The sequence below is a fragment of the Emys orbicularis genome, chromosome 8 (assembly GCF_028017835.1).
Source record: "Emys orbicularis isolate rEmyOrb1 chromosome 8, rEmyOrb1.hap1, whole genome shotgun sequence".
Lineage (NCBI taxonomy): Eukaryota > Metazoa > Chordata > Testudines > Emydidae > Emys > Emys orbicularis.
The window spans coordinates 34,299,547-34,313,014 of NC_088690.1; the positions used below are offsets into that span (position 1 = coordinate 34,299,547).

Here is a 13,468-nt window from a genome sequence, read left to right on the forward strand (position 1 = left end):
CTTGGGTATGCTTACTCGTGCTGCAGGCACACACTATGACTGCATAGACACCCTGTGCCAATAGCCAGATTCTCTGCACATAGAACACCCACTGCATACATGAACATCTACTGAAGTCAATGGAACGTCCTCTTAGAAATGTTAGCCCTTTTCTCCCTCAGATCTCCCTCCCTTTTCTCCCTCAGTTGACATTTTAACTTCCTTTCCTTACAGAACAGTAGTTTCTAAAGAAGAGTTTGATTGTTTGAAAGCAAGAACTTCTGACAGGCTGGAATATGGAATGCTTCCCTGTAAAATGTGCTGCCTAAATAACCTGTAGCGCCATACCCCAAAAACAAGACAAAAGAAAAACAAAAGAAATGTCAATGAGTTTGACATTAAATCAAGTTGTTGCATGTAAAAATGTTTTCCTTCTATGACACTAGAAATCTGTGTCCAGAGCTTGTGTTTGCTTATGACAGTATAAGGGCCCACTGCGAAGGAATTTTGTCTTATTTACATATCTTTTAGTACTCTGAAATAGACCTCACCAGGAATAAGAACATTCTATACTTCATTATTTATAGTTGCCTAAAAAAAGTAGCTTACACTTCAAACAAGGAGGTAGATGGATTTTAAACAAATATCTCCTACTCAAAGGGAGAAATATCATCATCACTGTTTTGCTATCCAGAACGTCTAGATTTCTTAGGTGCTTTTTTTTGTTTTGTTTTTGCTAGGTACTGAAAAACTTATTTACCAGTCGGACTACTGGAATTGGAAGGAAAGGCTGTCGATTAACAGCAGAGGACATTGAAGCTTACCTTTACATCTTTTCTCAACCTGGAGCACTAACTGGACCCATTAACCACTACAGAAATATTTTCAGGTCAGTATAATGTTCATAAATCAGGTAAAACATCTCAGCCAAATCCTTGGAATCCAAATATATTATTTTATCTGTTACCCCAAGGGCAGGAGAAAAGGTAAATCTTTTCCCAAACCAAGGTCCTTTACCAGGTAATACATTGATTCAGTGTCAGAAAGTATGATGTAATTTAAATTGCATGGCATGGCCACAAAATGTAATCAAAGAGCCAATATATTAGGGAGGAAAATCTTTGTCTAGAGATGATACAAATTCTCTCCTATTAATAATAGGCATGGCAAATCAAAGATTTAGTCTCTAAATAGGATATTAATGATATCATAGAAACACAGTATCATACAAATGTAGGACTGGAAGGGACTTTGATAGATCATCTAGTCGAGTCCCCTGCACTGAGGCAGGACTAAGTATTATCTAGACCAGTGCTTCTCAAAGCCGATCCGCTGCTTGTTCAGGGAAAGCCCCTGGAGGTCCGGGCCGGTTTGTTTACCTGCCGCGTCCGCAGCTTCGGCCGATCGTGGCTCCCACTGGCCAATGGGGGCTGCGGGAAGTGGCGCGGGCCAAGGAATGTGCTGGCCGCCCTTCCCGCAGCCCCCATTGGCCTGGAGCGGTGAACCGCGGCCAGTGGGAGCCACGATCGGCCGAACCTGCGGACGCGGCAGGTAAACAAACCGGCCCGGACCACCAGGGGCTTTCCCTGAACAAGCGGCGGACCGGCTTTGAGAAGCACTGATCTAGACCATCTCTGACAGATGTTTGTCTAACCTGTTCTTAAAAATCTCCATTGATGGAGATTCCACAACCTCCCTAGGTAATTTGTTCCAGTGCTTAACTATCCTTATAGTTAGCAAGTTTTTCCTAATGTCTAACCTAAATCTTCTTTGCTGCATCTTTGCTAAATCTTCCATTTCTTCTTGTCCTGTCTTCAGTGGATGAAGAGAACAATTTGTCCTCCTGCTCTTTATAATAACCTTTTACGTACTTGAAGACTGTTATCATGTCCCTGTTAAGTCTTCTCTTCTCCAGACTAAACAAATCTAATTTTTCCTCGTAGGTCATGTTTTCTAAACCTTTAATCATTTTTGTTGCTCTCCTCTGGACTTTGTCCAAATGTGGTGCCCAGAACTGGACACAGTACTCCAGTTGAAGCCTTATCAGTGCTGAGTAAAGTGGAAGAATTACTTCTTGTGTCTTGCTTACAACACTCCTGCTAATGCATCCTAGAATGATGTTTGCTTTTTTTGCAACATTATTACTCTGTTGACTCATATTTAGTTTGTGATTCACTATAACCCCAGGTCTTCTTTCTGCAGTACTCCTTCCTAGGAAGTCATTTCCCATTTTGTATTTGTGCAGTTGGTTATTCCTTCCCAAGTGTATTTTGCATTTGTCCTTATTGAATTTCATCCTGTTTATTTCAAACAATTTCTCCAGTTTGTCAAGATTATTTTGTATTCTAATCCTGTTCTCCAAAGCATCCCACCCATCTTGGTATCATCCACATACTTTATAAGTGTACTCTCTATGTCATTATCCAAATCATTTATGAGGATATTGAACAAAACTAGGCCCAGGACAGATCTTTTTGGGACTCCACCTGCTATGCCCTTCCATCTTGACACTGAACCATTGATAACAACTTTCTGAGTACAGCTTTCCAACTAGTTGTGCACCCACCTTATAGTATGTTCATCTAGGCTATATTTCCGTAGTTTGCGTATGAGAAGGTCATGTGAGACCGTAACAAAAGCCTTATTAAAGTTGACATATATCACATCTACTGCTCTCCCCCATCCACAAGTCTTGTTTCCCTGTCAAAGAAGGATATAAGGTTGGTTTGACATGATTTGTCACATTATTATCTTCCAGATGCTTGCAAACTGACTGATTATTTGCTCCATTATCTTTGGATAATGACTGATTTATAATTCCTGGGGCTGTCTTTATTCCCTTTTTATAGATAGGCATTATATTTGTCTTTTTCCAGCCCTCTGGGATCTCTCCTGTCCTCCATGAGTTCTTAAGGATAATTGCTAATGGCTCAGAGATCTCTTCAGCCAGTTCTTTAAGTATTCTAGGATATATTTAATCAGGCTATGCTGACTTGAAGACGTTTAACTTGTTCTTTCCCTATTTTAGCCTCAGATCCTACCCCATTTACACTGATGTTCACTTTGTTAGTTGTCTGATTACTGCTAACCTTTTTGGTGAAAACTGAAACAAAAAAGGCATTTAACACTTAAGCCATTGCTGCATTTTCTGTTACTGCCTTTTCCTCCTGATTGAGTAATGGGCCTACTCTGTCCCTGGTCTTCCTATAATAATATATAATAGGGGATTAAGTCCCAATGCATCAGCACCATTGGAACTAAAGGATTAGATCAGTCTTGGGACCCATTCAGTTCTTGCCTGTGTGAAGCTGTCTGTAAGAATACCAATTGTGATGGTGGTTGTTGGATTTGAATACCTGTTCACTAGGAACTGGATTGAAACCATCACTTTATTTTACATAAGGCACTGAACAGCATTCAGATTCTAATGACTTTCATCTTCACTAATCATAGTGGATTGTACCTTGTGACCTAGATGTTAAAGGCTTCATATCTCATTACAATCCAGCCACCCATCTGGAGTAATCAGTTCTTCAGAGCTTAATTTTATTACAGAATTATTTCCAAAGAGATGTTGTTTGAAATCCTCTAGTCCCCTTGACTAAGCAATATATCTTTATAGGGAGAGAATAGCAATAATTCCATAAACTACACTTTATACACAACCCCTTTTTTAAATAGACCTTAGCCTGGTAGTTGCTTGACTTGTAGTATATTCAGTTTAGGAGATATGCACTGACACACTGTCAAAGTGAACTTTTGAACTTGAGTTCTGGTACACCATAGTTTGTGTAAAAGCCTGTTGTATGTTCTTTCAAAACATGGGATTTTTCCTCTTGCATTGGTTGGGAAATATTTCAGCATTTTGTATATGAGAAAAATTGCTGGTCATCTGCTACTGTTGTGTGTGGAGGATATCTCCTTTTCAAAAGGTATTGAGTTCACAACATGACCTTCCCTTTCTAGATGGCAAATCTGCATGTTAATCCTTGTTAAAAGAAACTTTTTTCTATTTGGTACCTTGAGGCACAATGCTACATACTGAATTTCACATACAAAAGAAATCACACAACATGGTTCATAGACATCATTATCTAATTGAGCAATATTCTGGTTTCTTGAGTTCAAAATTGTCTATGACTAATCAAATCTCCAAAATATCAATTGTCCTAATTGGGTGCAAGAGTAATATATTGATTAAAGAGAATGAAATAAATGAAGAAACTCCTAAGCTTCCACCCTATGCTAATTGCTCATAAAAGCTTGTCTAAATAAACCTATTTCAAATATTCTGTTGCTTTTAAAGAATCATATTACATCATTGTTATTAACTGATTAAATGTCAGTGTACCTTGGTGGCTGTTTTGAGCAACTGCAGTTAATCTGTATTGCAATATGCCACTAAGATTTATAAAACAGTTTAAACTTAAGCATGGATGGACTGTTTAGCATCTATTTGAAAATGGATGATTTGAAATAAATTATGATGGGTTAATAAGGCTTACATTCAAGCAATTATCTCACATCTGTCTACCATCTGTCACAACTTAGTCCTGTAACTTATAGATCTATTAATAAATATCAATACAAATTCATATTAACTGTACTTTAAATGTTCAGAAAGATTTTATTTAATAAATATTTACTTTAATATAAAGTCAGTTGTATAAAGAAATAATTTTTAATTATAATTTTATGCAAGTTTAAGTGGGTCATTTAAATGTTATGAAACCCTTAACCATTTTACTTTTTGAAGTCTCTTTTTCAATGTGTTAACGAAGTGTCTCAAATTTTTCCCCCCATAAGCCCCTCAGAAATTCTTCCAAAGCCCTGAGTTCTGATGTTGAGGATTTAAGCAGCTTTTACCCAATGCTATGCAAATTTCGGGTAATATTATTCTCTCCGTGCATAGATATTTATGTATTTAACTCCCACTACTTCAAAAAGAGACTATACCCCTTTGTACTGTGAATTCTGTTGTCTTTTGAATGTCTTTATGCATTCTGTAGGTCTGTTTGAATGTGACTGGCTACATTCAGCATTACAGAGGCTAATATTCAATTGAAAGTTTTTCTCCATAAATATTTTACTTATAGCTGTACTGTACATTCGGTTTTCAGTAAGTCTAGGAGACTGAACAGATTGGTCATCTTACACAATGTTTATGAAAAACAATTAAAAGGAATTAAATGATAGTCTACTAACATCATTTGAAACTTGACACAGCATTCACCAATATAGAAAAATTCATCAGCATGTAAGATTCAGGCTATATTAGGCACAGGTTCTCTTTTATTGATGTTACTGAGCTCCTGATCAGTAAATCAAGGGGGGACACTACTCAAATGCAAGAAAGAGAATATCCTTTTTAACCTTCTCCAGAATCACTAGAACAGATAGACATTAAAACGGAGCAGTTTGTGACATGGCATTGAAGACTCAAAGGGAAAATGTGACACAAAACATTCACAGACATAGCTCTAGAGCCAGATTCTCTGCAGTCCCAAGCAGCAGTTCAAGCATTCATGGATTGCTGGAGTGCAAGGGCCTACCAGTCACACTTCCTTTTTCCTGGCAGCACTCCCATGCTGGGTGCCAGGAAAAGGGTTGTCCATCTCTGTGCCACCTGTATACACTTCCATGCTGAGGAGTCCTCTACCAGACAGACCTGCAGGGTTTAAATCTGCATTGCACCAGAAAACTAGTGCGAAAATGACTTAATGGGACTTAGGATCTGACCCCTCCCCATGTTACTTGCTTCTGCTAATTTCTTATGCACTCAAAGACATTTTTAAAATAGAGTTACAGTTCAAGATAGATCATATAAAACAAAGGCCACTTAGAAATTATTTGCAAATATCTGCTGCAGAGTCAATAACGTATTATGTAAATCTGAACAAAGTTCTTTTTCATACCAACGTACAAGTTGAAAAAATGACAATGTTAATTTCTCTTTTTATAACAAATGAGGCCCAAATGTACAGACCCGCAGTGTTGCTTCAATGAGGTTTTATCTGAAAAAGCAACTGCAGGATTTGGACTGTGGTAAATTCTGTGTTAGAATAAAGATACCCTCGGAAGATGTTGCTGACATGAGATCAATTAGAGAGCTTTGGTAATATAGTGAATTGGATCCTAGAAACCATGCAACTAATCTGTGATGTATTTTGAACTGGAAAGTTAATTTGACTGATATTTTGTCATGATGATTTTTTAAAAACAGTTAAAAAACTTGTATTTTGTTTTTAAAGTTGCCTACCTCTGCAGCACCATGAGGTTACCATGCCTACCTTGTTGTTATGGGGAGAAAGAGATGCATTTATGGAAGTTGAGATGGCAGAAACTACTCGGATTTATGTTAAAAATCATTTCAGATTAACTATTTTGTCTGAAGCCAGTCACTGGCTCCAGCAGGATCAACCTGACATAGTTAACAAGTTGATATGGACCTTTCTAAAAGAAGAGACAATAAGAAAAAGAGAGTGACTTTTTCTACATGTTTTAAAGGTCTACATAAAAGCTCTTACATTTTAAAAACTAATTATTAGCAGGACCATATTTCCAGCCTACCTTCTAATTTGGGCTCTGTTAGGGAAAAGTGTTTTCGATGTATTGTACGTATTGACACCGATGTTATTACTAAAAGAAGATAGTGTGAGAACATATAGTGTTAACATTGGTTTTACCTGTATTCTTGTATTTTGCACATAAAAACACCTGCCTTAAAATGTATGTGTTTGTACAGTAAGGAAATCATGGAAAGTTACTTGGTTCTGGTTTCTCACTTGCTTTACACTTGTAATATATGGTGCCTTTCACAAATTTATAATGAAACAATGGCGGGCTGCCATATGAAAAGGAAGTCAGGTATCAGTTGGACTATCAGTTTTCATTCAACCAGTAGATTTTTTTTTTTTTACTGTATTGTACCATTAAAAAAGTTACCAAGTATTTTATTATTCACATTTTACTGTATCAGTCTAAAGAAAACAAATTTCTGGGCAAATCTGTAGTCTTCAAGTGATATATCACACATACCTTGTTGTATTGTGAAATTACAACTGTTTTATGTGGTATATTTTCTTCTTAATTGAAAAATAGGGATCTGTTCACACGTAACATATCTGGACAAGAAGAATGGAAAATGAAGAGCTATATATTCATGATTTATGTATCAAATCCACTTCTATCTAATAAAATGTAATTTAAATTGTGCCCTCTATCTGACTCTTTACAGAGAGATTTGTTCCTAAAGATGGATAGCAGTTTTGAAAAGTGATGTGTCCATTATTATTGTGCAGCCTTGCTCATGCTATCATTGTTGAAATTTCTAGCAAATAAAGCCATTCAGCATTCATCCTCCCATGTTGGCAATTATCATTCTTGCCTCCAAGAAATGTTGCCAGATCCCTGTGCATAGGGGAAAAGAGAGACTCAATAAGTGATAACCCAGAGGAGAGTTGTTGTTTGAGGATGGATTTCACTAGCCATGGGGAGGTCAGAGAGAACAACAGGATGTAGGTTGCTAGCAATGGAGAAGAGAAGGCTTGAAATGGGGGTGTCCAGCATTAGAAGGGAGAACTTGAAGTCACCTCCCTGTACAGCTCCTTGTTCAAGACCCTCTTTTCAGAGCGAAGACCCTCCATCTTCACTCTCATTTTAGAGAAAAAGCACTTTCTTAGCCCATATTGTGAAGAAAAGATGCTGCCAATTTCTCTAAAAAGTGAGGGAAACAGCACTCTCCTCCAGGAAAAGGCTGCTCCATCCCTGCAGTGGAACTGCATCCCTGCAATGAGATGGATGGAAATTGGCCCCCACAAATTCTGTTCAAGCTCTCCTGCCTCTCAAACTTTCTATGGCTCATGACACAAATCTATGTTCCCTTCTTCCCCCTGACAAACACAATCCTCCTCCCAGTTTTCATGCTCCCTCAACCCACCATGTAGCTGACAAAGCTTCTTGTCTGCTATTATAAACTCTTTCTTCCCAGCTGCAGAAGGCATTGACACCTAACACCTTCTAGGCACAAGTGTCCAAATAAATAGAATACTTAGCCACAGTAGGATATGAGGGACTTTATACAACTGGAGTTGGGCAACTCAGGCATCTATTTTTCCCACATTCCTTACGCAAAGTACATCTTCATCTTTACATCCATAAATACAGCTGGAGACTTCACTTCTGTTGCTATATGCAACACAATGCCTTTCTTCCCCCCCTAAAATTTTTAAGGCAAAAAGCCCTCCCACCACCCGCAACCTCCCCTGAATCCTGAGTTAAACATGTCCATGAAATGGTCATTTGAAATGAGCTCTGATGGTGACCCCTTTTAGGGATAAATGCTGTCTCATCTGTCTCCCCATGTATGCAGAGGGCACCTGTACACAACAGAACTAGTGCAGTTATGTTGTTTGGAAAGGCTGTGAGGTCAGAATGCTGGGCCCATGCGGGGTGTGCACACTCCTTGCAGCTAGAGATGTTTCAGTTTCTTAACCAGTCTTTGCTGGAAAGGTAGAACAATCCCTGAAACATACATCTAGTTTTAAGCAGGGTTCAGCTTCTGGCTGTAGATTCACTGACTTCTTTTCAATCCTAAAACACCCTTTCAGACTCAAGCTCCTAACTTCCTTTGAAATCAATGGAAGATAGAAGCCTAGATACCTTTGAGGACTTGGGCCTAAGAAACTTCAGAGATAAGAGACAGGAATAAATTGCTGCAAATACAGAGAGTTAATTGCCTGTAGAAAAACAGATTTACTAGTCAAAATATTGTAATATAAATAAGAAATCATGTTGAAAAGCTATTGCCTTTTAAATAAGTTTTAGTGTATATATAGGCTTGGCAAATCTGATTTTTTTTTTTAAATAATTTTGACAGATATCGATATTTATTTTTAAGCATTTTTAAAGATTATTTTGATTTAAGTTTTCACTGTTGTGTGAGATTATGGGTTTTAGCATTTTTAATTATTTTTATAAATTTAAATTTTCACAGTTGAAGGAAATTATGTGGGGGTCAGATGATTATTTAATTAAAGTAAACATGGAGATTCAAAAAGTTAAAATTTTATAAACTGTTAAAAACACAAATTGTCAACCTCACATGCCAAAATATACAAAATAAATATCCTTAAATCAACAAATTATGCCTGTTTTTACTATTCATCACTAGCCCATTTGTAACCATCCTAATTCAAACATTTAAATCTGGATTTTGACTCTAATAAGCTATCAAGCAGAATTTTTCTTTGCCTAACTGTAAATTTCTATTATTATTGATGGAAAAAAATGTTCGTGGCTTGGTATGTGTATTGTAAAATCAATCTTTCCAACATTTACCAATAAATATCTAATCCTAATTATATACCATTGATGGAAATTGTGATTAAAAGATAAACTTTCCACCAACTACTCAGTATTACTTATGGACAAGTGGGGAAAGCTGTTAATAAGAAGTGATTAAATGTTAGATATTAGATCACCATTCAAAGCTAGAGGAAGGTAAATCATCTTTATATAAAGGTTTATGGGTCTGGTCATAAGAAAAGAGGCATAATTTTATGACTACAACTTCCTAAAAAACCCTTTTGGACACAGGATTAAGAGACCCAAGTAATTAAAAGAGTGAAATAAAAGGGTTTTGAAAAAGTTGGAGAGGATTCAGTCGAAAACCAGAAGAATGATGCAAGGTCAAGAAAACCTATCTTACACTACGAGCGTTAAGAAGCTCAACCTTTTTAGTTTATCAAAGAGACAGGTAAGAGGTACATTGATTACCATGTATAGGTATCAACACAAGGGTTCTTCAACATAGCTGACAAAGGTGTTAAGAAGGACCAAGGGCTGGAAGTTGAAGCTAGACAACTTTAAACTTAAATAAGGCATACTTTTTTTTTTAATCTCTGTGGCTAATTAACCAATGGAACAATTTAGCGAGGGATCTGGTGGATTCTCCTACACTTGAAGTATTTTAATCAAGATTGGATGTCTTTCTAATAGATATACTCTAGTTCAACTAAAAGTTATGGCTTCTATTATTACTGGAGGTCAGACTGGATTATCATAATGGTTCCCCATGGCCTTAAAATTTATGAAATCTATGAAAATGAAAACAAATGGCACCAACCAGAAATCTGACCATGATAGCTGGACACTAAAGAAATGATGCACATTTTCACTGACTTTTTTTATAATATATTTCACCTTCCAAGAAGCTATTCTCAAACAGAATCAATGACCTAACATTTATAACAATCGGGGATTTCTAAAGACTGGAAAAACAAAACAAGAAGATGCTAGTCCTTTATGATGTTTTTAAGACCATAACATTGGGTTCAATGGTCCACCTTCCAATGCAGATACATTCTGGAAAACAAGTTCTTTACCTTCTAAGTCTATAAAGCTTGAACATGTTTGGGGGGAAATTTCCCTTGTGATTCAGATACCAGTTATGGATGATGAAGGCAGGATCAATGCTAAACTTGCCTACTCTGCATTTGCCCCCAACTGGGTGGAGACCAATGAATTATGTATGTTCAAAAGAGATTTCTTCCCTGTTGGGTTAGTTTAGTTAATTAACAAGACCTAGGTTTATTTGTCTTTAAGCTGTACTGTATATTTATATTATTTATTACAATAGAGGAAAATGGAGAGAAAAAGCTACGTTAAATCGATCTGTTTCATATTACCAGTGAGCAGAAGTCCAGCTGCTGCTTGAATTGCAGTGAAGCTATTATATCCAGTTTTGCTGGATCCTCTGGTGGCCTTGCTCTTCCTATGTTTTTTCTCTTTTATGTCTACTTCATGTAGCGATGTCAGCTTACTGACAAAATCAAATTAATTTGTAAAAGGCCTTCGTTCAGGGTTCTCAGATCTGTTCTCTTTAGAGGATCAAAAAGTCTCTTTCTTTGCTCCCCAAAGCAGTATTGTTTGGGTTTGATGTGTGTCTCTTATACAGAGAGAATAACATGACCCATTTCTATTGATGGTTAAAACAGTGCTACTACAGTAAGTACATTTATTTAGGGATAACCTTCAAGAGGACTCTCAGTACTAGGCTCCCACTGCCTTCAGCCCAGATGCAATGCCATGCTTAGAATTTTCATAGCTCTGTGTGAAGAAAGATGTGTATGTGTTTCAAGCTTACTTCCACTAAAGGTATAGCACAATAGTGATGGGGGCAGGAGACATGTCAGGCAGGCTACTTGTCATTCCTGGGAAAAGGGACACCAGGAGGGTTTATCATGAGGGAGGAGACTGATGTGCTTGTCATTAAGGGAAGGGAAATAACTGGGGAAGGTTGGGTTCATCCTTCAAGGCTGAAAGGTGGGATCATTATTTAGGGAAGTGTTTTGAGTAAGGTAGATCCCCAAGTGTACAACCCTGTTTGGCTGCACATTTGGCACACGCAGGTCAACAGGCTCCCTTCTGGGACCCCACCCCAGTAACATTCCCCGTGCTGGACGGAGACAAGGACAAAACAGAGGAGAGCCACTAAAGGGCAGCAATGGTAGGGGACAGCGGTGGAAGCACCGCCGGGACCCGCATTCACCACACCGGCCGCCTTCTGACGGCGGCACCCCACAAACGTGTTAAATCGTCATTCACAGATTGCCACAGCGCGCCGGGCTCCAGGAGCGGCCTCTTGGCTGCATCCAACGCTCCTCCCCGCCCCTGCCGAGCCAGGCTGGCTGCCCCGGAACCTCCCTGCGGGGACCCTGGATCCCCGCCACGTGCCATCTCGCCCCACCCCTCGGCTGCCCTGCGCCCCAGGGCCCTGCCTAACCCCGCGGAGCCAGAGCTCCGCCCCAAACACAGCGGGTCTCAGGCCAACGCTCCCTCAGCAACCGGCCCGGCCTGGTAAACATGGGGGCGGAGCAGATGTGTCTGAAGGAGAGCAGCCTCGATTGGTCAAGGTCGCTTCCGGACCGCCCAATGGGAGGAGGGAAGCTGGCGCTGTGTCCAATGCGCGGAGGTTTCCGGTGTGGAGAAGGCGCCCGGCAAGTTAGTTGTTTTGAGAGAGTCCCTGGGCTGCTTGGCGTCGCCGCCGTAGGGCGGACGCCGTCCCTCTGGGCGAACGCCGGAGTACGGCTTCTTCGCGAATACCAGCGATGTCCTATAAACTGTGTAGCTCAGGGACCGTCTGTCAATCATCGACGCTCTCGCCGGCGTTAGTACAAGAAGCTGCCGCCTAAGAGGCAGCGGACCCCGGCACATGGCGCGGTGTGGGGGGGATGCTGTCTCGAAAGGCACCAGCTGGGCCCCGGCGGCAGCAGGCGGCGGGAGGGGGGCGTGGGAGCGGCAGAGGCTGAAGGAGATGGTGTCTGAGCAGCTCCGTCAGGATCTCGGCAGGTAGGGGCGGGGGCGCGGCACTCACCCTGGGGCAGGGCACAGCCTCGGGTCAACGTGTGGTCGTGGGGAGCGGGGCACCTGAGGCATGGTGGGGGCCTTCGGGCAGCCCCAGCGTTGTCATGGTACTCGGCGCAGGTGGGGTCACCACCTGGGAGTACCTTGGCCACAGCACTGCAGCATCAGGCCACAGTATCTCAGGTCCCCGGCCCCTGGGGCTTACAGCCAGAGCTAGAGAGGAAAGGTGCAATAATAGCAGCCACAAAACTGTAAGAATGTCAGTTTCACTGCTGCTAGGCTCCCTGCTGTGAAATCGAGGCCCTCCTCCCTAGGGCTGCCAGAGCTCCGTGTTCGGGGTGGTGGTGGCAGTCTCCTGCTAAGAGCCCTGTGTGGTGCTGACAGCCAATAGGCGGTGTGAGTAATGCACTTGCTGCATAGACACACTCTGTTGCCCTAACTACATTGACCTAAGCACTATGCCTCTTGCAGAGGTGGTGTTATTAAGTCTATGTAGTGGGCAACTTACATCGGTGGGAGCACCATTGTAGTGTAGATCAGTGCTTCTCAAAGCCGGACCGCCGCTTGTTCAGGGAAAGCCCCTGGTGGTCCAGGCCGGAATGTTTACCTGCTGCGTCCGCAGGTTTGGCCGATCGCGGCTCCCACTGGCCGCGGTTTGCTGCTCCAGGCCAATGGGGGCTGCGGGAAGGGCGGCCAGCACATCCCTCAGCCCACGCCGCTTCCTGCAGCCCCCATTGGCCTGGAGCGGCGAACCGCGGCCAGTGGGAGCCGCGATCGGCCAAACCTGTGGATGCGGCAGGTAAACAAACCGGCCTGGACCGCCGGGGCTTTCCCTGAACAAGCGGTGGCCTGACTTTGAGAAGCACTGGTGTAGATAGTTACAGAGTGAGGTTGACATAAGCTGCCTTATGTTGACCTAACTCTAGTGTAGACCAGGGTTCTGAGTCTAGCAAACTGTCTCTTTGTTGAGTCTCCTCCCTCCCTGTGGAGCTGGCCTTCAGATACTTCTTTGTGTCTCTATTCTGTGATGATCTCTGTAGACTCTCTCTGGGTGTTGTCTGCTGTCTTGTATGCATCTCCCGTTCCTCTAGATCACTTGTCCCTCTTGCATAGTCATCTTGTA

The 13,468-nt window shown here is 41.1% G+C and overlaps 2 protein-coding genes across 2 annotated transcripts in view; both read left to right on the plus strand.

The window, feature by feature from the left end:
* Positions 1–6,465, plus strand: part of EPHX4 (epoxide hydrolase 4) — a 35,187-nt gene extending 28,722 nt beyond the window's left edge. Inside the window, exons 6-7 of the mRNA XM_065410022.1 lie at positions 720–868; positions 6,231–6,465. Coding sequence (XP_065266094.1) covers positions 720–868; positions 6,231–6,465 — 384 coding nt within the window. The remainder of the gene's footprint in view (positions 1–719; positions 869–6,230) is intronic.
* Positions 6,466–12,193: 5,728 nt separating this feature from the next.
* BTBD8 (BTB domain containing 8) overlaps positions 12,194–13,468 on the plus strand; it is a 65,247-nt gene continuing 63,972 nt past the window's right edge. Inside the window, exon 1 of the mRNA XM_065409854.1 lies at positions 12,194–12,330. Within this exon, the coding sequence (XP_065265926.1) occupies positions 12,194–12,330 (137 nt within the window). The remainder of the gene's footprint in view (positions 12,331–13,468) is intronic.